Raw genomic sequence first — 23,235 nt, forward strand, 5'->3', positions numbered from 1 at the left:
CATTCTAGCCACTGATCATAGCTACATTGTCCACTAATATTAACATCTTTTAAAAAATCTAAGTTAAAACAGACAGCTAGCAAATAGCAAAATATAATAGTAAATAAATCACGAAGGCAAATGGGAGATGGATTAGAATTCCTCTTTATAGACTAGTAGAGAATATAATGTTGATACTATAAAAGTAGATGGAGAATATGATATATGAAAAAGGAAAAAGGAAATCCTTGTAAAAGTTAATTTACATCTTTTATAACAACTGACCCAGTGGTCATGGCATGCACAATGGTGTGAAAGCCAGAAGAGTTAGCTTAAAGTGCCTTTGTCATGACTGAACAATATTTTCCTCTGGCAAGAATAATCAATACTTTGTGGCCCCTTGTTCCATTTTCTTTTGGCAGTGAAGATGAAAAGGTGAAAACTTTGACCCACTCTGTGGTTCCTATAAGCAGTTCCTACATAAAACTTAGGTAAACTTTGTAGGTGGTAGATCCACTTTGGAAAGTTAATAATAATAGGAATAAAAATAAATAAAACTGCACACCCCAAAAATAATTTAAAAGCTGTAACCAGTAAATGAAGAGCAATTTACCCAGTTACGTAAATGTTCTCTATTAATAGAGTGAATTATTCTGAGAACTATTAAAAAATCTGAAGAGTTCACTTGGTTACATTAGCTCTACTTTATTCAAATAATATATATATATATTTTTTATTAAAAAGAACTATTAAAAAGAACATGGTGGCCTTGATCATCTGTCCCAATTTTGCTACAGAGTACAAGAAATGTGATAGTTTGGGGTAAAGAAATAGAAACTCTCAATTAGCCCCGAAAGTGGCAAGCATGGTTTCTAATGTGTGTGATGAGAAATAGCTTTGGATTCCCCAAAGCTTATCACCATGGAATAACTCATGTTGCTTCACTGGAGCTTTGCTGCACCTGTCCCTAGAACCCTTCCATGTGTTCTAGCGGGTCTAACATTCAGGGGGTGGTAATACATTTGCTGCAGATTTGTTTCACGATTTTGAGCTATTTAAATACAGTTAAATGTTATTCTACATCAATCGATTTTTTTTTTCTAAAGGAAATTGCTCCACACTCTTAATTGAAAGCAAAATGAAAAGGGCAATCCTTTTTTAATGATTTGTTGAAATTTAACACATGGCATCTCAAAATGCAAGTCTTCTGTTTCTTTTGCTTTGTCAGAAATGCTAAAAACAAAACTTAAAACTTATAGTTAGTTTAAAACTTCAGTTTTTAATATTTCAAATTTGCAAAGCCCAGAAAATCTTTGAAAAATTAACATCTAGAAGACTCATGATAAATCTAGGGTTTCCTTTTAAATGCCTTTTGAAAGATAATTTAAAACATTTGGAAGTAGCTAACCTCTTAATCTTGTGGGATAGCAACATTCTCAACTGTTCCTAAGAATAATTTCTTAATACTAACAGGTTTGATTACTTTTCCTTTGTTATTAATGACATCACATTGACAATGTCACCATCACTCTCTTACTATAGAAGGATATGAACTATTTCTGTCCCCCACCCCCACAAAAAACACCTATATGGTAGCAAACATGTGAAAGAGAGAGATTGCCAACTCAAGTTTAACTGAAGTTAAGGAAAACTAATAAATCACTCCAGGCATTTGAAATTTTCAGACATTAAACTTTTGGAGGATTTTATATGAATTCTTTTTGTAACAGTCAATATAATCTCTTCTGTGCCTGTTTCCGTTGCATGTTAGAGAAATTCTAGTCAATGGCGAAACGCTTTACTACTGCCATTACTGCAGACTTTATAGATGAGAGATGTGTCAGCATGTTAGCTTTAGCAGTAATGCCTCTTTTGTGTGAAACCTTATGGGCCTTGCAGGCACTCTTTCATCTTGACACTCATAAAACGTTCAATCCCCATATTTATTATTTAATTTTCTTCCTACATATAGCAGCCGAGCACTTCAATATATGAATGTGTAGCCAAAAACTGACAGGCAAGCGTGAATAGGACTAATGAGTTTTAATAATACACATATTAGGGACTGCTAAAGAAAGTTTAATTAAGAAAAACAAGTTGAGCATGAAATTCATTTTGAAACAAATGCAAGTTAAGTTACTACTGCAGATGTAAAATCAAAAATCACAGGATACATGACAAGAAAGGAAGTTCCAGACTTTGAGACTAGACCTACTAAACACAGTTGACATCTCAGACCTGCTTTAAGTTGATGTGCTTGGCTCTGCCTTATGAAGTCAAAGAATATACACTATTTCAGAGTTTTCAGTTTTCTATGACAATTTTGGTTTAATATGTTAACTATATCCAGGCATGTTCTGTACCAGTTCCCTTCAGACACAGTAGTCTTTCAGTAGCCACACAGTAGCCTTTCACTTTTCTGTAGTCAGTTTTCCTAATTACCATATATGCCTGCCTAATCTACCAGTCAGAATCCATGCCATCCCTTTGGGTGTGCTGGAGGTGGTGTTTCAGTAAGGAGTGCTCATATATTTACCTGCACCTATAGTTCTGTTTAATTTTGGGCATTTAGAAATAAAATTTAGAAGTTATTTATCTGTTTGCCCATTTATTTATTTGGTGGTGGCATTTTATATCTGGGCAGAGGTTGGAGAGGAGACAGAATACTGGGCAAATGTTTCCTTAGAATGTGGTTTGCTTACATTTCATCTGTATTTAATGTAGGAACTTCTGGAAAGAGGAACACTGTCAGGCAATAGCATGAAGGTCTTATATATGCTTTTCAACAACTGTCTTTTTGGCAACATCTGTTCGATAGACTAACTTATTCTTATACACACCTTTGGCATTACCTATGTGTAACAGTAGGTTTTTCCTCTTTGAAATACCCAGTGAATATTGAGTCTTTGAGAAGAAAAAAAGAGGTTAGCTGTAACATTTCAAAGTGAATTGAAAATCTTCTTGTCTTTTTTTAAATAGTTATGGTGCAGACTTTCATATGGAATACTCCACGCTTGGAAATTTAACATGGTCACTCATTAAATCAATGAATACTGACTTGATAAAAACTAACTTGGAATTATTGTTAGTATAAATTTTTCCCATAGGACCACCATTCCCCTTATGACAGCACTGACCAGAAAAACAGTGATTACCACATATCACATTGACAAACAGTTGTCAGTATTAACACCTGAAAATCATACTCAGCCATCTAATAGTTAACCATAAGGCTACAAGGAGTAAAGGTTCACTTCAGTAACCATTATGTTTCAAGTTTCAAGTCACTGCAGCTGTCATTTTTAATTTAAATCTATATTACTTAGCTGTCCAAAACTTTACACACATGTGACATTGTTATCTATCCTTTTTCTTATGGGTAAAAAAAAAAGTCAGTTAGTGTCTTTACCTCTTTAACTGGGCCAAGTATTCTAATGCATATGTTGCTATGAGATTGTTGCCAAAAGTTTCTGTTATTTAAAGCTGTGGTCTTTAGTAATAAATCTGAGGAATTATTTAATATATGAGTAATACATTTTACATGCTGCAATAATACAGCGGTATAGCTTATATAACCTCTATAATGGCAGGGAGTATTGTCTGGCTTTTCAAAGCTGTGTGTTTCCCCCCAACACTCAGAACAGTGTCTGACATATTACTAGCAACTGACAAATATTGCTGAATGACTAAAAAAACCTCATCCTAGTCTTGCATATTAACAGCTAAATATGTAACCTCTTGCTTAATACCTGATCTCTTCTCTTTTGCTTTTAATTTTTCTTAACCTAAGTCAGTTGTTACTTTTAATTGATATATATTTTAAAAATATGTGCAAAATTCCAAAAGTAGAAATATATTGAAAAGATTGAATTTTAATTAAAAACAAATAAGAATTGAAACTTTTCAGTGAAATCTTTATGTAGTTTATTTATTGTGATAAATTATTTTATCAGGACTCACAAGTATAATAGGATTATTTGAGGTTATAATTTACCAAAATGAATATTAGAGTTATTTTCTGCTGTGTAGAAAATGTGATATCTCAAGGAACTTTGGAAGCACTAATTCAAACACTTAAAACATGGACAGTAAGATCTAAAATATAATCATGTTTGGCATTTTGGTCATTAATTCTTTTTTCAGTTTTTTAAAAATTTATAGTTACAAATTTCCTATTGTTCAATTTTATTTAAATGGTGAATTCACTTAAACTTCTGTGTATATTAAATTCTTGTGATTGATGTTTTGTTATACAAATGACACATGGATAGAGTATTGCTTTGAATTTTTATTGTTGGTATTAATAGAACTGTAATATGAAAGGAAATCAAAGATGTGAATATCTGAAGAAGATTGCAAGTATAATCGTCTGTCACTTTGGGGCAAAGTCTGAGCTCTAAGCCGAATCAGGAGTGACAGAACCTTTATTGTTGTCTGGTACCTTACATGAAAGGAGTTGGTGGTCTCAGTCCAGTTCTTAGCAGACAGTTACTCCTTAAACAATGGTAACTATAGTATTTGCCAATTCCTGCAGAAGCCTCAGACTGAATGGGTATAAGGGTTTAACTACCCCCTCTCTGCTAATCATCCTGCAAGGGGTCACGATTGACTCACCCTGGCGCCGGGCCACGCGGAGAAACAGCACCGCCTCTGCCAACGTCGTAGCCATCGTCTGGCCGCACAGGATTTTTAAAGAGGACTTCAGTTCAGCAGGGCACCGGGAGTGGCGGTTCTCCGCTCTTCCCAGGCACAACTCACCAGAAACAGGAATAGACTTAAACAGTGACCTGAGAAGGTAGCCCTGCTCTTAGGTTGTACTGTCTTCACGCTAAAGATTCTGGCAGGCACACTTACGTTGCTTCTGGACACGATGACTTGCAACCCCAAAGTAGCCCTTTACAGACAAAAGCTTCAGTTCAATATCAAGGGAAGTAATCCACTCTACCTCTTGAGCTCTTGAGTGATTATTCATTTTCTTCTGAGAGAGTCACACCAATTGGTTTTAAATATGCGTCCTGTGGTATTTGACGTATACATTAAAACAGTTGCCTATGCTTTCATTTTTAAACATTCTGTTTTACCGTTGCTGCCCTTCAAATCCTCTTCACGTCCTTGCACATTTGAAAGTTAACCCTCTTCTGTAGATTCTAAAACAGCAATTACTATTTAGAGATTCTGAGAGTAGGTTCAGAGTAAACAGAAAGTAAAACTTATTTTATATAGTCAAATGTTAAATGGATTGTTTTGCTTGCATCCCCAAAACAAAATAAAGGAGAAACTCAGTAACGTTTAGCCATTTGTTTTAATGATGGTCTTAGAAATATTCAGTTATAGAATGCAGAAGGAAATGCTATCACTTTGATCTCTTTTTCTTTCTGCTGTCAGAAGGCTGTTATGGCATCTTCAGATCTCACTTTTTTGCCACATGGTAACAAAATTAGTCACCAGTCTATAGAAACATGCCTCCACACCTCTGCATGATGAGGAATTTTCATTGTACTTCTATTTATCTTCACCTCTTCTCTGTTTTATTTCCTTTTGCTGCCAAGTGTAATTAAGATAATGCCTTCACAGAGGTCACATATCACAGTTGAATAAAGAAAATCTGAGGGTAGGGTTAATGAAAGAAAAATAATATGTAGAATGAATGGGTTAGTCATTCAAGAGATATTTTCTAATGACTTACAATGTAATTAATTGTTCTGGGGATGGTTGCTTTCAAATCAACGGTTCAAAAGCCTCTCTTCTCAAATATTAAGGTTAACCTGATTGTTATTTTTGTGATTATAATTACTCTCATCATACTTGGGGTGAGATCTCACATCCCGAATTTTTTTGGCTTGATGCCTCACCCTTCTCTGAAGTCACACTTAACTCTGTTCACAGAGAGGCCCAGGCTTCACAGTGTTTGGGTCTTCTCTTGCCACTGACAGTATTTGTCCCCTGTCCACTTCCACTCAACTTTCAGAACCCAGTTTACAGATTACTTCTTCAGGACAGTCATCCTTTTCACTAAAGACGCATTAACTCTCCCCTCAGAGAATTATCCTTCTTCGCAAAGCATTTATAACTAAACCGTCACCTGTGTGATTGATTTACATAAAGTTTGTCTTCCCCATTGAACTTCAGTCTCTGTGAGTGTCGTCACCATCTCCTTCTTGCTGGCCTTCCCAGTGCTGGCACTAAATGATGTAATAACAATGAATAGAGAATCTGAGTTTACAAATCACTGCAGTAAAAAGTACTAAAGGTTCCTGAAGGAAAAAGGCAACAAATGCTTTGAGAGTTGCAGAGAGGGAGTGTTTCTGTATCTGGGAGGATCTGAACAGATATTTGAATCTTGTTAGTTCAAATGGCCTTGCGGGATCCTAGTTGGAGTCCCTCCAGGCAAAATCTAATGGGAAGAGTATTCCCCAGCAAGGAAGAATCTTGGTAAACAAGTTGGATTGAATTCACTGACCGGGACTCTCAATGATGTTCTTTGTTTGTTTGCTTTTATTAGAATTTTATTTTCACTAAGGTAGTTTGCTACCAGGTATAATATCTGGAATATACTTATAATTTTTTCCTTGCTATTCTTTAAAATATTTTGTTGGTAAATTTTTTCTCTTATTACTGTCAAATTTTAGTTTGCCTTTTCTCCTACCATTCTGTTTTCTCTACTGTTTGCTTACATCATTGGAGAAGTTCATTCAGAGTGGAAGTAGCCCAAGGAGAGAGAAAACAAGTAGAACCCTGCTTACATGTTCTGTGAAGGGAAGGTAGAGTGGGCTGTAAACTGAGAACCCACAGAGACCTGCCTGCCCTTTAAATTCTTCTGCTTTATCTCTTTCTATTTGTTGAAATTCCCTACATTCATAGAACTGTGTTCTTTTTTTTTTTAATTGAAAAATGTTTCAGAGGCTTTGTGTTTCTGATCTTCAGTTTAATTATCTGTTACACAGAGATGATAATTCTCTTTAACTCATGGTAGTTGGTGCTGGCATTAATGAAGTTATTAATTAATTGATGATCATTGTGGAATATACTTGTCAGGACATTTGTTCTCCATAGCTACATGTTGGTATGGTCACAACATGGGCTATGATAGCACTTGAACTTCCACATGACTAATCTTGAACTTTGATATTCCCATCTATGTGACTTTTGGTTCCAGTCCTGTCTTACTTTTTTCTCCTTGTGCCTTTCTGGTACTGCTTGCTTTCTTCCCTAGATTTAGTTAATCTGTTAAAATGACCAATTCTTATAACCTTTGCTCCTTGAAATTCTATCATTCATACCTTGCTTATCCCCAGTCCTAACTTCTGTCATTTACTCTTTGCCTTATGTTATGGAACATTGCTGGAAAAACTTTCAGTACCATGCCATCTGCTCCAAATTATGGCTTAACCTCATATTTCCCTCCTGTTGGTGTCCGGGGTGTTTTTCTTTTCTAAAAACCCTCAAATTGAGCACACGACTTTATTGAGTTAGTCTCATTCAGGAGCAAAATGTCATGCATCATACACAGGGCATATTATTTAAGAGGCAGGGAGTCTTGTCTCTCTCTCTCTCTTTTAAGCTCTGTGGTCTTGAGAAAGTTATCTTGCCATATAATGTCTCATTTTCCTCCTTTCAAATAAGAATAGTTGGATTATAAGTTTGTTGTGAGGACTAATGTAAAGTGCTTGAGACAGCTTGGCAGGTAGCTGTGATCTCTAATATTAGCTGGTTTTGATGTCATTTTCACATAAACTTAGATATATTTAACTATACTTCCGGAGAAGGCAATGGCACCCCACTCCAGTACTCTTGCCTGGAAAATCCCATGGATGGAGCAGCCTGGTAGGCTGCAGTCCATGGGGTTGCTAAGAGTCAGACACGACTAAGTGACGTCACTTTCACTTTTCCTTTCATGCATTGGAGAAGGAAATGGCGACCCACTCCAGTGTTCTTGCCTGGAGAATCCCAGGGACGGGGGAGCCTGGTGGGCTGCCGTCTACGGGGTCGCACAGGGTCGGACACGACTGAAGCGACTTAGCAGCAGCAGCAGCAGCAGCAGCAGCAACTATGCTTCAAACTGATGTATAAAACATGAAAATAAAACTGTTTCTGGTTTCTTCCCCACCAGTTCGTTTACTGAGGTAAAGATTTCCACACGTTTGTGTCATATACTACTCTGTTTTTGATAACCAAATCATAAAAAGTATGAAATATATATTTATGGCTTCCCTGGTGGCTCAGATGGTAAAGAATCCGTCTGCAATGCTGAAGACCTGGATTCAATCCCTGGGTTGGGAAGATCCCCTGAAGGAGGAAGTGGCAACCCACACTAGTATTCTTGCCTGGAGAATCCCCATGGACAGAGGAGTCTAGTGGTCTATAGTTCATGGGGTTGCAAAGAGTCAAACACGACTGAGTGACTAAGCATAGTACATATATTTATACTCCTCCATAAATATTTCTATGATCAGATTGCAAAACATACACAAAAACAGACATTAAATAATGAGAAAAGGTCAGGTTTTTTTTAATATCTTAAAAACGATAGCTTCTTTCCATTATTTATTAATATCTAAAATTGTAGAGATTCTTAAGGCACAGTTCAGAGCTGCTAAAATGTATCTGTATTTCCATTTCAAAGTTATCGTCTCCATGTTTTCAAATATTTTTTCTGCTTGTTATTATATATGATTAGGTAGTTATTATTTTCAGTCTTGCAGTATAGCTGAGGAAGAGTGTATGCTAGAACTAGGAGAAGTTTCATTTCTGCTCATTTCTCATCCATATTCTATTACTAGTACTTTCTTTTAAACTGTATTTATCCTGTGGGGAAAACTTAATTTATTAGTCAATTTTGTGAGATTTATATTAACTAAAATATGATGAAAAATGTGTAAATCTGCTTATCCAGTGGTATTAACTCTAATACATCACCAAACATTGAAAAGGAACAGTAACAACAACAAAAGGCCACTCCTGGCAAATCCACTACAGTATAGAACCATCACCTTCCCAAGAACATCTCAAGTGCTGTATGCAACATACAACCATGTGACGTCACTGGTATGAAACCATACATACATATTAGCAAGCTTAGTTTTGTTCTCTTTTTGCTTTATAAAAAATTACAATGCATAGAAGTTCAGCGATTTACTTCCCTTCTCTCCTCTGGTCCTCTTGTGGTGGGGTATAAACCCATGACTTTGGGGATTTCTGCTCTACAGTACTGCCAGTTTAATTTTCTGGTGAATATGTTTGATAATACTTTTCCCCTCCTAAGTCTATTTAATGGCTTTTCATCAGCCAGTGAATAAAATCCAAACTCTTTAGCCTGTTAATGAAGAGCTTGCTTGACTTGGCTGTAGCCTGCCTTTCCAGTCATCCAGTGCTCAAGCTCATTTACTCTGTGTTCTGGCCAGACCAAACTGTGCCCTTCTCAAATGTGGCTCCTTCTTTTTCCTTTCTGTCGCAGGTCAGGTTTCTCATGAGAAAAAAAAAAAAAATAAAAGAGACTCTGAGATGAAGATTTGCTTGTTAAAAGTTTATTTGGGCTTGCCACTGGGAAAAACACCTGGGTGGGGGGAACCAGGGAATCACTACCAGCCTCTCCCTTGGCCCCTTTCCATAGGAAGCTTGGGGGCTGGAATGGCCCCTCTGAGTGGGTCTGCGTTGAGAGAGGAAGAGCAGACGTTTCTGCACTGCTGTGGACTTCTTGCCTTGAAATATGAGCTGCCCTCGGGTAGGTTGAGCACCACACTATTCACTACATATATTTTCCACTGTTTCTAGAATGTGCCCTCTACGCAGAATTCCTTCTGTGACCATCAGTGTTGGTCTGATTCTTTGAGGCTGAGCTCATATTCCTCTTGATTGACGAACTCTGTCCTCTTCCACTAACTCGAAGTAGACCTGTCTCTTCTTTTAAAGCCTAACATTTTTTTTCTGATTGCATACATTTGTTTATTCATTTCATTTTTAATTACTCACTATGTGAATTAATTGCACATTACTTACATTAAGTGGTCAGTTAATGAATGGACTCACAGGACTCAAATAGTTTATGCTCATTGGGCAGCTTTATTACAGGCAAATAGAGCAATAGCAAGAGAAGGGTATGCACTGAATGGGGCCTGGAAACTCAGACTCAGGCATCTTTGTTCTTCCACTCCTGGGCCTCATGGGATACCCCTTGTTTCAAGGTCTTGAACCACCACCAGTGTGAATGTGAAGCATCTTGGTATAGGAAGCCCACGGTCTGCTGATGGTCAGGTTCTCTTGCAGTGAGCTCTTCCCACAAGCACATTTCAGTTGCATGGCCAGGCTTGGCCTTTAAAAACTGCCACACTCCACTGAAACCAGGTGTTACTAAATGAAATTTTATGACATTGTTATTATGAAATGCAACTCTTAAATCCCATTATTATTACTAAGTGCTGTTACAAGGCTAATATGTTCTGACCTCACAATAACTTATAGATTCATAGATACAAAACATTATTTTTCTTTAGTTAATACAGTCAGTCTTCATTATTCCAGGATCTGTATTACAGTTTTGCCTGTTCACTAAATTTTTTTTTAATCCCAAAGTCAATACTCATGGTGCTTCTGCAGTCATTCACAGACATGAGCAAAGCAGCAAAAATGTAAGTCACCTCATGAGCACACTTCCTGCTGAGATCGAGCAAGGTGATGATCTGACTTCTTGCTTCAGCTCCCACACAGAGATGAACAGAGCATGGAGACTGTAGAAAGAAGCTCCAGCTCTGGGGTCAGGTAGAGGGGATTTGAATCCCAACTCTGACATCTGTTGATGAGGTGTGTGCATGCTCAGTTGCTTTAGTCGTGTCTGACTCTGTGCAACTGTATGGACTGTAGCCTACCAGGCTCCTCTATCCCTGGAATTCTCAAGGCAAGAATACTGGAGTGGGTTGCCATGCCCTCCTCCAGGGGATCTTCCTGACCCAGGGATCAAACCCACATCTCCTGCATTACAGGGGGATTCTTTGCCCACTGAGCCACCTGGGAAGCCCATTAGTGAAGTGCCTTCAGACAAGTCACTAAACACTTCTGAGTTTTGTTTTCTCTTTTGTAAAATAAAGAAAATAGAATCTACCAGGATGAATTCATTCATGGCAATGCGAAATATGTATATAAGTATATATATGTGTGAAGTGTGATGTGAAAGTCACTCAGTCGTGTCTGACTCTTTGTGACCCCATGGACTGCATAATCCATGGAATTCTCCAGGCCAGAATATTGGAGTGGGTAGCCTTTCCCTTCTCCAGGGGATCTTCCCAACCCAGGGATCAAACCCAGGTCTCCTGCATTGCAGGCAGATCCTTTACCAGCTAAGCCACAAGGGAAGCCCAAGAATACTGGAGTGGATAGCCTATCCTTTCTCCAGCGGATCTTCTCTACCCAGGAATTGAACTGGGGTCTCCTATATCGCAGGCAGATTCTTTACCAACTGAGCTATGAGGGAAGCCCATATATACACATATACACACAGACACACACACACACACACACACATAGATTCATTTCTTTTTGAACGATGGATCCATATTTCCCAATTCAGTGTTTGCAGTGACTTTATGGCATATAACTGTGGTGAATACCAACCATTGGTTGTATAGCATTGGTTAAACTTTAAGCAGCGTTGGTAATCCGTGTGTGGTCAGTCCAGATCATCTGCAACCTATGCCTACACTTGGTAAAGGATTTTCACAGAGATGTTATAATGGATATAAAAATAACACAAAATTCTTGCCCCAAATAAAAAATTCAGTAAGAGGGGTTGGATTGAGTAAATGAAAACAATCAGTAAAAACAAAGTAAGATAGAAAATATATAGGTAATATTAAAAATAAGACATAATAGGCTAAGTAAAGTTAGAAGTTGGAGACACCTTCCTGGGTTCCAACTCCCTGTAATCATATATTTACTGAACACATGTAACATTCCAACCTGCAGTAGAGCCATTTTTAATGTGACATTTCTTTTCAATTAGATTTAGCACAATAGCATACATATCATACATACCCAATAAAAGTTTGTTGAGTAAAGAAAGAATTGGATGAATGTGTCCACCCACTGTGAATATTTAATGTCCTAGAAGTTTCTCTATATTCTTTCTAGCATCATCTCTGATCCGGGTCACTCAGGAACAAACTAGTTAATGGACCAGGTGTTAGGATAAATTAATACAGGAGATAATATATTCCCATTTTTGATGTTTTGTTTAAATGTTATTTATTTTGTTTTGTTATTTTTGTTATTTTATTTTGTTTTATTTTTGCAGTCCCTTTGGAATTGCACATGCCTTAACCCAAAGAGGAATAACAGAGGAATTTGTGAGCTAGTATCTTCACCTACTAAAAAGTCAGAGGAAAGTAGTTCAGTGTGGATTGATAAGTTCATCTACTTGCCTGGACTGCTGAATAAGGATTTTCTGACCTCATTATTTTAATGTATAATCAATATTTATTATTATGAAATGCTTCAAACATGCAGAAAATTGCAGAGAATTCCTCAACAAAGGTGTGTGTGCACACACGTGTGTATTCACATGTGTGTGTATACATGTCACCCAACATGATCAAATCTTAGATTTTTAGAACTTGCTGTAGTTAATTGTGGTCTTTTAAGACCCCATCACAGGTTATCATTCATAGTTCCAATTAATCAATTAATAGCATTAGCTAATCACTAGAAATAATTTCATACCCTTCTTACCCATGGATGATAAATCATGTGTTATTACATATTCATCCATCTGTGAATAATGTGTAGTTTTGTTTCACATATTTTAAGCTTTATTTAAATAACATTTTACTGTACCTAATCTTTGTTCAAAAATTTTAAGATTTATTCATTTGATATTTAGGTCTATGTTCTTTATTTTCACTGAAGTGTAGAATTTTAATTTGTGAATATATCATAGTTCATCTATCAATATCTGTTAATGGACATTTGTGCTATTATAGAGTTGGGCTTTTTTTGGTTACTCATCATTATTTAAAAATGATCTTGTATAAATGCATGTGAACACCCATTCAGTGTAAAGTTAAAAAAGGTGGGGAAAAAAGGTAACAAAATCTTGCAAACCGATCCAGCCACTGTGGAGAACAGTGCTGAGAGTCCTTAAAAAACTGGGAATAGAACTGCCATATGACCCAATATTCCCACTGCTGGGTATACATCCTGAGGAAACCAGAATTGAAAGAGACACATCTACCCCAATGTTCATTGCAGTGCTATTTACAATAGCTATTTACAATATTTACAATGAAAGCAACTTTGAGGTCCATCGGCAGGTGAATGGATAAGGAAGTTGTGGTTCATATACACAATGGAATATTACTCAGTTATAAAAAAGAACACATTTGAATCAGTTCTAATGAGGTGGATGAAACTGGAGCATATTATACAGAATGAAGTAAGTCAGAAAGAGAAAGAAAAATACTGTATATTAGCTCATATGTATGGAATTTAGAAAGACAGTAATAACAATACTATATGCGGAGCAGCCAAGGAGACAGAGATGTAAAGAACAGATTTTTGGACTCAGTGGGAGAAGGCAGGGGTGGGATGATTTGAGACACTAGCATTGAAACATGTACATTACCATATGTAAAATAGACGGCCAGTACAAGTGAATGCATGAAGCAGGGCACCGAAAGCCAGTGCTCTGGGACAACCCATGGGGATAGGGTGAGGAGGAAAGCGGGAGTGGGGTTCAGGATGGGAGGAACACATGTCTGCCTGTGACCCATTCATGTTGATGAGTGATGAGTACTGTGACCCAGCACAGTACTGTAAAGTGATTATCCTGTGGTTAAATAATTTTTTAAAAAGTCATAAAAAAAAAGGTAACAAAATCCAAAGTTCCAATAAGAGCAGGGTAAGCATTTAAATTTCTGTTTCTATGAAATTGTCAGAGAATTTACCTAGAGTCTATCTTCTGAAGGAACATAAAACACTTTTACAATTCAATTTTAAAGGCACTAGGATCAATTTTTTAAAAAGTGTTAATTGTGAAGTTAGAGACTGTATCTAGTGCAATGATCAAGAGGATGGCCTTTAAATTAGATGCCAGTGGACTCCTGGATCTGCTATTGATTAGCTGAGAACCAGGGCCAAGGCACTTAACCTCTTTAAGTCTCAATACCTTGTGAGTAAAAAGGGAATAACTGTTGAACCCAGTTTATAGGGTTGTTGTAAGTGAGGTGTAAAGGTTTAAAAGCTAAGGGTTTGGCATATACCAAGGAAACGCCAATAAATAGGAAAAATTTCCTAACAGCAAATTTGAGAGTCTATATTTTGATACACACACACACACACACACACACACACACACACACACACACACACACACACACACACACACACACACACACACACACACACACACACACACACACACACACACACACACACACACACACACACACACACACGGCTTCTCTGGTGGCTCAGGCAGTAAAGAATCTGCCTACAATGCAGGAGACCCGGGTTCCTTTCCTGGGTCAGGAAGATCCCCTGGAGAAAGGAATGGCTACCTACTCCAGTATTCTTGCTTGGAGAATCCCATGGACAGAGGAGCCTGGCTGGCTACACAGTCCATGTGGTCGCAAGGAGTTGGACATGAGTGAGCAACTAACACACACACGTTTAAATTTTCAGTTATTTAAACTAGCTATAGTTGTACACTGCACTTGGGCAACTGTTGTTATTATAACAGTGACCTCTGAAAACTATTTAGGGTCCATACTATAATTCTCTGTACAGGTCAGCCCATGTATAATGGGATGTTTTTGTAACCTCAAAAGCTAAACATTAGAATTTGAAAACTTACCATGGCATGCAGAATTCTCATCCTCGACAATTTGTGTTAAAGTAGCACATTGGTGGGAGACAGCAGCCCTTTTAACACAGTTAAGTATTTGTGAGCATGAAAATGAGAGTTACTTTGTTAGGAACCAAACAAGTACTTTTTTATTATTGATGAGCGTGTAAGTGTGCAAAGAATATTTAGCAATCACTATTGAAGATTAGGCTGTATAAAATGGTGTTGAAGCCTTTTAAATTTCACCACAGGTTCTCTACTTTAGTTGTCAGAAATGCTGCATTTTAACACCAGAATGTGACCAGGAAAGACCTAGTTGTTTAAGACCAAAATGTGATCAGAAAAGACCTAATTGCGGCCCAGCACAATTCTGTGCAAGAATGAGCATTACATTACTCAACAGAAATGAGTTTGTGTAGCTAAATCTTCAACAGATGCTGGAGTCCTGGCACAGAAATGGGGTGGTCTAAGCCTGACTTTTGTATGTTAATATGCTTTCACAGCGAAGGTATGCGAATTAACACAGACTGAGATATTCTTGAAGAAAGACGTTTTATCTCCTTATTGCCATCTGTGATGAATTGTTCAGAGCTAAGGGAACACCAGGCTTGAAGCAAATCTCCCACTGCCCTATATAGTTTTCACAATCTCCTTTTCAATAACACAAAGTCAGGGCAGCCTCACTGCCAGACCAGCACTTCTTCAGGAATCTTCCCATAAAATGTCAGCATAGAACCATCTATAATACAAATCAACACTGTTGTTTTCAAACTAAGCACTCTAAAAAGTTGCTTGAACAAGAAAAGACAAATTTGCCGAGTTGTTTGGTATTTTGCAGTTAATGTAAGGTACACTGTGAAATGCATGGCACTGAATGTTACATTTTATCCTGATGTGTCTTAAGTTGGACTGGGTAAAGAGTGTTAGATGTTTGATTAGTGTCAATATGCAGGATGTTATGATTAGGTATGGTTGTTCTTTTAAATTACCACATTCTTTTTTGTATTGTTCCTTTGATCTCTGTAAGATAGTAAGAACATTTCTAATTTAAAATATATTGACTTCGACTCAAAAATTCATTTTCCTGTTGCAAATTTACTCATATCTAAAATATATAGTTTATGTCTCCTGCATTGGCTGGTGGGTTCTTTACTACTGAGCCACCAGGGAAGCCCTAAAATATATACCTAGATGGTTAAAAAAATCTGCAAAATATTGATGCCAACTTCTGTCTCTTTTCCAAGTTGTGTCTAATGGTAATTTGTCTTTTAAATTCTTGAATCTTAATTAAAGATGATGGAACTGTAGCCAATGACTTTGTGTATACTTTTGAGAAATAGCAAGGAGACTGACCTTATAAGGTTCAGTTCAGTCACTCAGTCATGTCCAACTCTTTGTGACCCCATGAACTGCAGCACACCAGGCCTCCCTGTCCATCACCAACTCCCGGAGTCCACCCAAACCCATGTCTATTGAGTTGGTGATGCCATCCAACCATCTCATCCTCTGTCGTCCCCTTCTCCTCCTGCCCTCAATCTTTCCCAGCATCAGGGTCTTTTCCATTGAGTCAACTCTTTGCATCAGGTGGCCAAAGTATTGGAGTTTCAGCTTCAACATCAGTCCTTCCAATGAACACCCAGGACTGATCTTCTTTAGGATGGACTGGTTGGATCTCCTTGCAGTCCAAGGGACTCTCAAGAGTCTTCTCCAACACCACAGTTCAAAAGCATCCATTCTTCGGTGCTCACCTTTCTTTATAGTCCAACTCTCACATCCATACATGACTACTGGAAAAACCATAGCCTTGACTAGACAGATCTTTGTTGGCAAAGTAATGTCTCTGCTTTTTAATATGCTGCCTAGATTGATCATAACTTTCCTTCCACGGAGCGAGCATCTTTTCATTTCATGGCTGCAGTCGTCATCTGCAGTGATTTTGGAGCCCCAGAAAATAAAGTCAGCCACTGTTTCCACTGTTTCCACTATTTCTCCATCTATTTGTCATGAAGTGATGGGACCGGATGCCATGATCTTAGTTTTCTGAATGTTGAGCTTTAAGCCAACTTTTTCACTCTCCTTTTTCACTGTCGTCAAGAGGCCCTTTAGTTCTTGTTCACTTTCTGCCGTAAGGGTTGTGTCATCTGCATATCTGAGGTTATTGATATCTCTCCCAGCAATCTTGATTCCAGCTTGTGCTTCCTCCAGCCCAGCATTTCTCATGATGTACTCTGAATATAAGTTAAATAAGCAGGGTGACAACATACAGCCTTGTCATACTCCTTTTCCTATTTGGAACCAGACTGTTGTTCCATGTCCAGTTCTAACTGTTGCTTCCTGACCTGCATACAGATTTCTCAAGAGGCAGGTCAGGTGGTCTGGTATTCCCATCCCTTTCAGAATTAGTTGCACTTTAATGATTATAGTTGAGCTAGCATTGGTTTTCTTGTTCTAACATTAGTTTTATCTTATCTGTATAACATGGGATTGGGCCCATACTTTGTTTGTTTGTTTAATAAACACAGTCATTCTTACAAAGTTTGTTTATATTCCACTAATACCCTACCAATATTTTTTAAAAAAGGTTTTCAGCTATTGAGTTCTAATTTTTAGTATATTTGATGATTAATACTGTGGTTCCATAAAATGATTGAAGATCTTCAATAAAGGAAAAATTTAACATAAGCCTTCAGTATTTTAAAAAAAACTGTATTGTGAAATGCTCCTGACACTGTATATTTTGACAAGAACTGCTTTCTCTTAAATGTGTATAAAGTCAGGAGGCAAGTTTCTCAATATTCTAATACTCGGTTATTTTACCTGTCATCTTACATCAAACCATAATTTGCCTGTGGTAGCATTTAACTCACCTGACTCCAGCCACTATTAATGTATTTCTGTAGCTTGTAAAACATCTAGTTATCACTCTGTCTATTTTAGCTTGTTTGTACTAATTATTTATTTTCATTTTCTCTAGGATATAGACCTGCAGCTAACTGGATTTGATTTGTAAGCGGGAAATGTACAGTCAATGGCCACTCTCACCACATTGCTACTATGGAAAACAGAATAGTCAATAGGATATGGTCTGATAAATAGTGATGATTGAAGATGCTACTTCAATACATGTGAAATCAATGGAGATACTGGCTGCACGAAGAGCTTTCTGAGCTTTTCTTGACAAACTTGCCTTTAAGAAATAGAGGTGTAGTCTACCAATATACGGTTTTTCTCAAGTGGATACAAATACCTTTGACTCACTGTAACCAGAGAACTACACAACTAATGTGGGACCATGGCAGTGCCCAGATGCACGTGGCCAGATTATGTTTGGAGAGCAGTCATGGCCTGCTTGGTACACAGGGGGTTGGGTGCCTCATTGACTCTTTGTGTGTTAAGCTGTTTACTTCACGCTGCCCATGTGCTCTCACAAAAATTGGATGATGCAGACCCACTGGTGACTACCAACTTCGGCAAAATAAGAGGGATCAAGAAAGAACTCAATAATGAAATTTTGGGTCCTGTTATTCAGTTTCTTGGTGTTCCATATGCAGCCCCGCCAACCGGGGAACATCGTTTTCAGCCTCCAGAACCACCATCTCCTTGGTCAGACATCAGGAATGCCACTCAGTTTGCTCCTGTCTGCCCCCAGAATATCATTGATGGCAGATTGCCGGAAGTCATGCTTCCTGTGTGGTTTACTAATAACTTGGATGTGGTTTCATCGTATGTACAAGACCAGAGTGAAGATTGCCTGTATTTAAATATATACGTCCCAACTGAGGATGGTGAGTTTACTACAGGAAAAACAGGGAGATATATTTATAATTCTCTTTTCTATTCTAACGATATTAATTCGTATGTCCTGGTAGCATGCATGGCTTTTCCTGTTGGCATGTAGACATATTTTACATGCGTGCATGCTGCTCTGTTTATGTGTGTTAGTGTATCTGTTCTTATTTTCCCCTGTGCCTACTTCTTTTCTTTCCTCTGCAGCACGTATATTTAGGTAGAAATGGGTTCTTAATTTCCATTTCTTACCGAATGACTTCTGAGAAGATGCATCAACATCTCTCCATTGCATGTGCAGACTCAGCAAAGTTGGGGATCTCTCGCACTCCGTAAATGCAGGAGCATATTAAGTTAGATAGTGGTGTTGCATGTTCCGGCGGTCTGTGATGGAGCGCCATGTTATTTTCTAGTCTTCTATTCATTTTTCAGTAAAAAGAATATCCAAGGAATGTGCCAGAAAACCCGGCAAGAAAATATGTAGAAAAGGAGGTATGTATAAAAGTGGAAATAAAAAAATGGGGGAAACAGCTTGCAGAGGAGGAACAAGATATTCTCCCTAAGGATGATTTGCTGATGCTGGAAGTGAATGGCTAGGTGATACTTGGAATTTAATGAAGCCTGTCAAAGAATAGAAAGGTGGTTGAGGAGAGCTCTAGCTGACTAGACGTTGACAGAGCTCCTTGGTGGAGCCTTGTGTTGGTGCTGGTAGCATGGGCAGGATTTGAATCTCTGCTTTGAGTTTGGGTATAGAGAAGATACTTAGGTAATTACATTGCCCGCAAGGTAACCAAAGATGTTGCCTTCCCAGCTGGTCAACTTTGATTTCCGGACCTTTTTTTTTTTTTAACAGATAATAGATTGCTGTTTCTTTTACAGGAAACAGGTCACAAAAACCTAGTTTTTGTTTGTTTATCCTTAGTTCTCTCTGAAGACCCTATGAACTTTCTAATATAAGGATAAATTTGCTGTAACTATTGGGTAATCACCATTATTAAGTAATGGTATATTTTCCCAGACAGTCTTCCTATTTTCAGTCACTCCTCCGGAAAAAAAAAAAAAAGGGATTTGCAGCTTTTTATACTAAATATTTACAGTCTTAAAATTGCTTTAACATTTTTATATTTATGTTAAACAATTTAAAACATAGGGAAGAACATGATTCAGAAGCTACAATTAAATCAACCTTCAAATCATCCTCTAGCCAGATTGAGCAAATGTAGACACTGACAGCTGCAAGCTTGCATCTGAATGTAGCTTGTCCACACTCTGTTTTTATATAACATCCAGTAAATCACTCATAGGAGAGTATGATTTTCTCTGGCAGTAAATTATCTAAGTGTTATTTTGACCTTATTATAACTTTGCCGAATTTTCAATCTTCATACAGAAGTCATATTAATATTCTAGTGCTATGCATTCTCTCTCTGTATGCACTTCTAATCTCCTGGCTGGACCAAGTTAGATTTCATTACAACATCCATGTCTGGTGGGGAGTGTCTAAACTGTTCGTTTTTACTGCGATTGCATTATCTGGAAGAAGCTTCATATAACCAAGCCCTCAATTGCAGATCAGAAGTACTTGCATTAATGGGAGTTTTGTTTTGTTTTTGTTCTTATTTCTTTGGTTAGACTCATAGAATGGGATTTAACCTTCATTTTATTATTAATGTCATGATTTGGGCTGAAAGAATAGTATACTTAAGAAGGTGGATATGGAGGCAACAAAGATGTTTTAAATAACTAAAAAAAAAAAGTCTCTTGTTTTTTCCCAAATGAGAATAACTGCAGTAATTTAAATGCTTTCAACTAATGTACAATACTGCAGTGGTTATTATTATGCAGCTTATCAAGCATGTGTAATTAGCTAAGTGACTTTCGCCTCCTATCACAAAGATGTTGATTCACAAAGTCATAAATAAAGATGCTATTGAAGAATGCATAAATAGAGCATAATACATAAAAATGTGTACAATCAAAAAAAGGATAAGGACATCAAAAGGTAAGGTAGTGAGAAAATGACCTTCTCATACAACTTCAGAAGAGAACGGATTTGTTAAAAAATTATTTTTCATTGTCCTTTAGCTTGTTGGTTCCATCTGCTTTATGAGACAGTTGGCAAAGAAGTATGTAGGCTGTGCTATTTACTTTGGCAAACTTTGAATTAATTTATAATTAGCCTGAGGACAGATCTATAGATACCTACATCAGTCTGTCTGGTTTATAGTCCACATCTATAGTGTTTTTATATTAAGAATTATAAAAAATTGGTTTACTTTGGTATTTGCTATATTATTAATAAATAAGTTGTGCTTACTTATTTGCTACTTGTATATTATCCTAGAATCTAAATAACAAAAATTTTTAATGTAATTTTTTATAGATAATAGTTTTTTTAAAAAAGAAAATAAATTTTAGAGCTTGTCTTTTACATAGAGGAGTTGAATTTTTTCCCCAAACTTTCACCTTTTTTTTTCCTTTTTTATCATGAAGTGTCTGTTTTGGTCACGTCCAGAAATCATGTTTTCCTTGTTCAAAAATATTAATCATTTCATGTGTAAGCATATACTAATGTATGTATTGCAAATAGACTGTGAGTTCTTCAACAAAATTCTGGAAGTTTATAAAGGATGATTTAGGAAGTATAGGAGTAGTTGTGTTGCATTTTATCTAGGTACCAATAAAATTCTGACTTATTATTCATCTTTTTTTTTTTTAATTGTGTGTGGTCATCTGCAGAGGCAGATGGACTCCAACCCTTGTGTCAATCTGTGTATGCTGTATTCATTCAAAAATATTCCTTAATTGCCTATTATAGGCACTGTCAGTAATGAATGAAACAAAGTTCTCTCTTCCTATAGAACTTATATTCAAGTAAAGTTTACAAAGAACAAAGCATTTTCTACACTTTAATCTATATGAGAGGAAGAAATCTTCTTTCTCTAAGAGATGCCTTGCTGTGATTTTTAAATAAAGTCTTTATAAGATTTTTTTCCTGTGCAAGTGAAGAAAAAACCATATTTTTACCAATCAGCTTCCTCTCATTTACAATAGGTCCCAGTTGTACCCTTTAATCCATCTTTTTAAATTTCCCATGATAGTTTTAGCCATATGTTAATTACTCTCTAGATATTTCTTCAGGGTTTTATCCTTGCAAAATTGAAAGAAAGGATTAATGCTTAAAATGAGATGACTGCCAACACTTGGCCACATGGGCAGACGGTATGTGATATAAATTGGAATTTGGATATAGAGGACTGACAGTTTATCACCAAAACTTTATGAAGAAAGTATATGACTGTGCTTACTGTAGAAATATGAAAGTAGGTTCTGTGATTACTTTTATTTTTTCACTGATTCCAAAAATGTGGATATTCACCCTTACTATCTCCTACTTGACCACTTTTTTTTTTCATTTATTTTTATTAGTTGGAGGCTAATTTGTGATTACTTTTAAATAGTACACGTGTTTTCTCTCTGTCCAAAGATCCCGGCATAGTCCTCTTGACTGCAATCAGGAGTAGCTTTAATTTGCTTATGTTTCATTTTTGCTTTCTCTAGTTTGCTCTCTTGTGAGAGTTGCCAACAAACAGGAATGTGGTCAAATATTAAGTAGTAAACATGAGAAGGAAGAACAAGGGACCCAGAGAATCCACTGGAAATCAGTTGGCTTACGGATACCCTAGAGAAGTTTAGCTTTGTCTTCTCCAGTACTTTGTTATTTGCACAGCTCTTGTGAGGTGAATGCAGAATCAGTTTTCATTTTTGCACATTTTTTTTAGCCCAGTTTTATTGTATAGAAAGCTAGAATCTCTGTATATGGTTCTGGTACAATTCTTGACTCCTTGAGAATTTTATTCCTGATTTTCATAAATATTTTACTTTTGCATACTCTGTTCAGTAGTCTTTACCTGAGATACTATTGAATTCATTCAAGAGCCTTTTCCATAAAGTTAGGGTTTATTTGGTGGTTTATTGAAAATAGAAACTTGTATTTTCCTAATGATATGTGTATTTAAAATGACTATTATTTCTGTCAGTGTGTTCAGGATTTTAAAGAGGAATTATATTCCAGAATGTTCTTTCTTCATGCTTATGCAGTTTTATCTAATTTGTTTATTCACTTAACAAATATTTATTGAGTCCTTACTCTGTGCTGGTTAGATTACCACTCTAAGCCCCCAAAATACATCAATAAAATATAAAAATCAAAAACATCTTTGTTCTCTTGGAGCTTATATCTTAGTGTATGGGACACACTCTAGATGATAAACACAATAAATGACTAAATTTAAAGGCTTTAAAAAGATGAGATATTAACAGAGTATGGAGGCTTAAGTGTCTTGTGGAACATGAAAATAATAGTATTGTCCTCTCTGGGGCAAAGACCTGAAGGAAATGAAATAAGTATCTGAGGAAAGAACACAGCAAAGAGCAAGTACAAAGGCATTAAGATTAGATTCTGCCTCCTGTGTTTAAGGAACAACTGGGAGTATGGTAAATCTGGAAAGAGTATAGAGAGAGAGCAGCAATGATAATCAGAATGATCTGACTTTATATTAAAGAGGTCATTCTGGCTGACATATTAGGAGTAGATTGTAGAAGAGGATGGAGAAACTGGAAGAGCAAATAAGAGGCTG

General features: G+C 36.9%; 1 protein-coding gene across 6 annotated transcripts in view; it reads left to right on the forward strand.

Annotated features, from left to right (window-relative positions):
* The window catches only part of NLGN1 (neuroligin 1), an 894,249-nt gene that overhangs the window by 167,815 nt on the left and 703,199 nt on the right, over positions 1–23,235 (forward strand). For all 6 annotated transcript variants that reach the window (XM_043875129.1, XM_043875131.1, XM_043875132.1 and 3 more), the window contains exon 2: positions 17,784–18,594. In XM_043875129.1, coding sequence (XP_043731064.1) covers positions 18,102–18,594 — 493 coding nt within the window. In that variant the 5' untranslated portion in view covers positions 17,784–18,101. The remainder of the gene's footprint in view (positions 1–17,783; positions 18,595–23,235) is intronic.

Source organism: Cervus elaphus, chromosome 19 (assembly GCF_910594005.1).
Source record: "Cervus elaphus chromosome 19, mCerEla1.1, whole genome shotgun sequence".
Taxonomy (NCBI): Eukaryota; Metazoa; Chordata; class Mammalia; order Artiodactyla; family Cervidae; genus Cervus; species Cervus elaphus.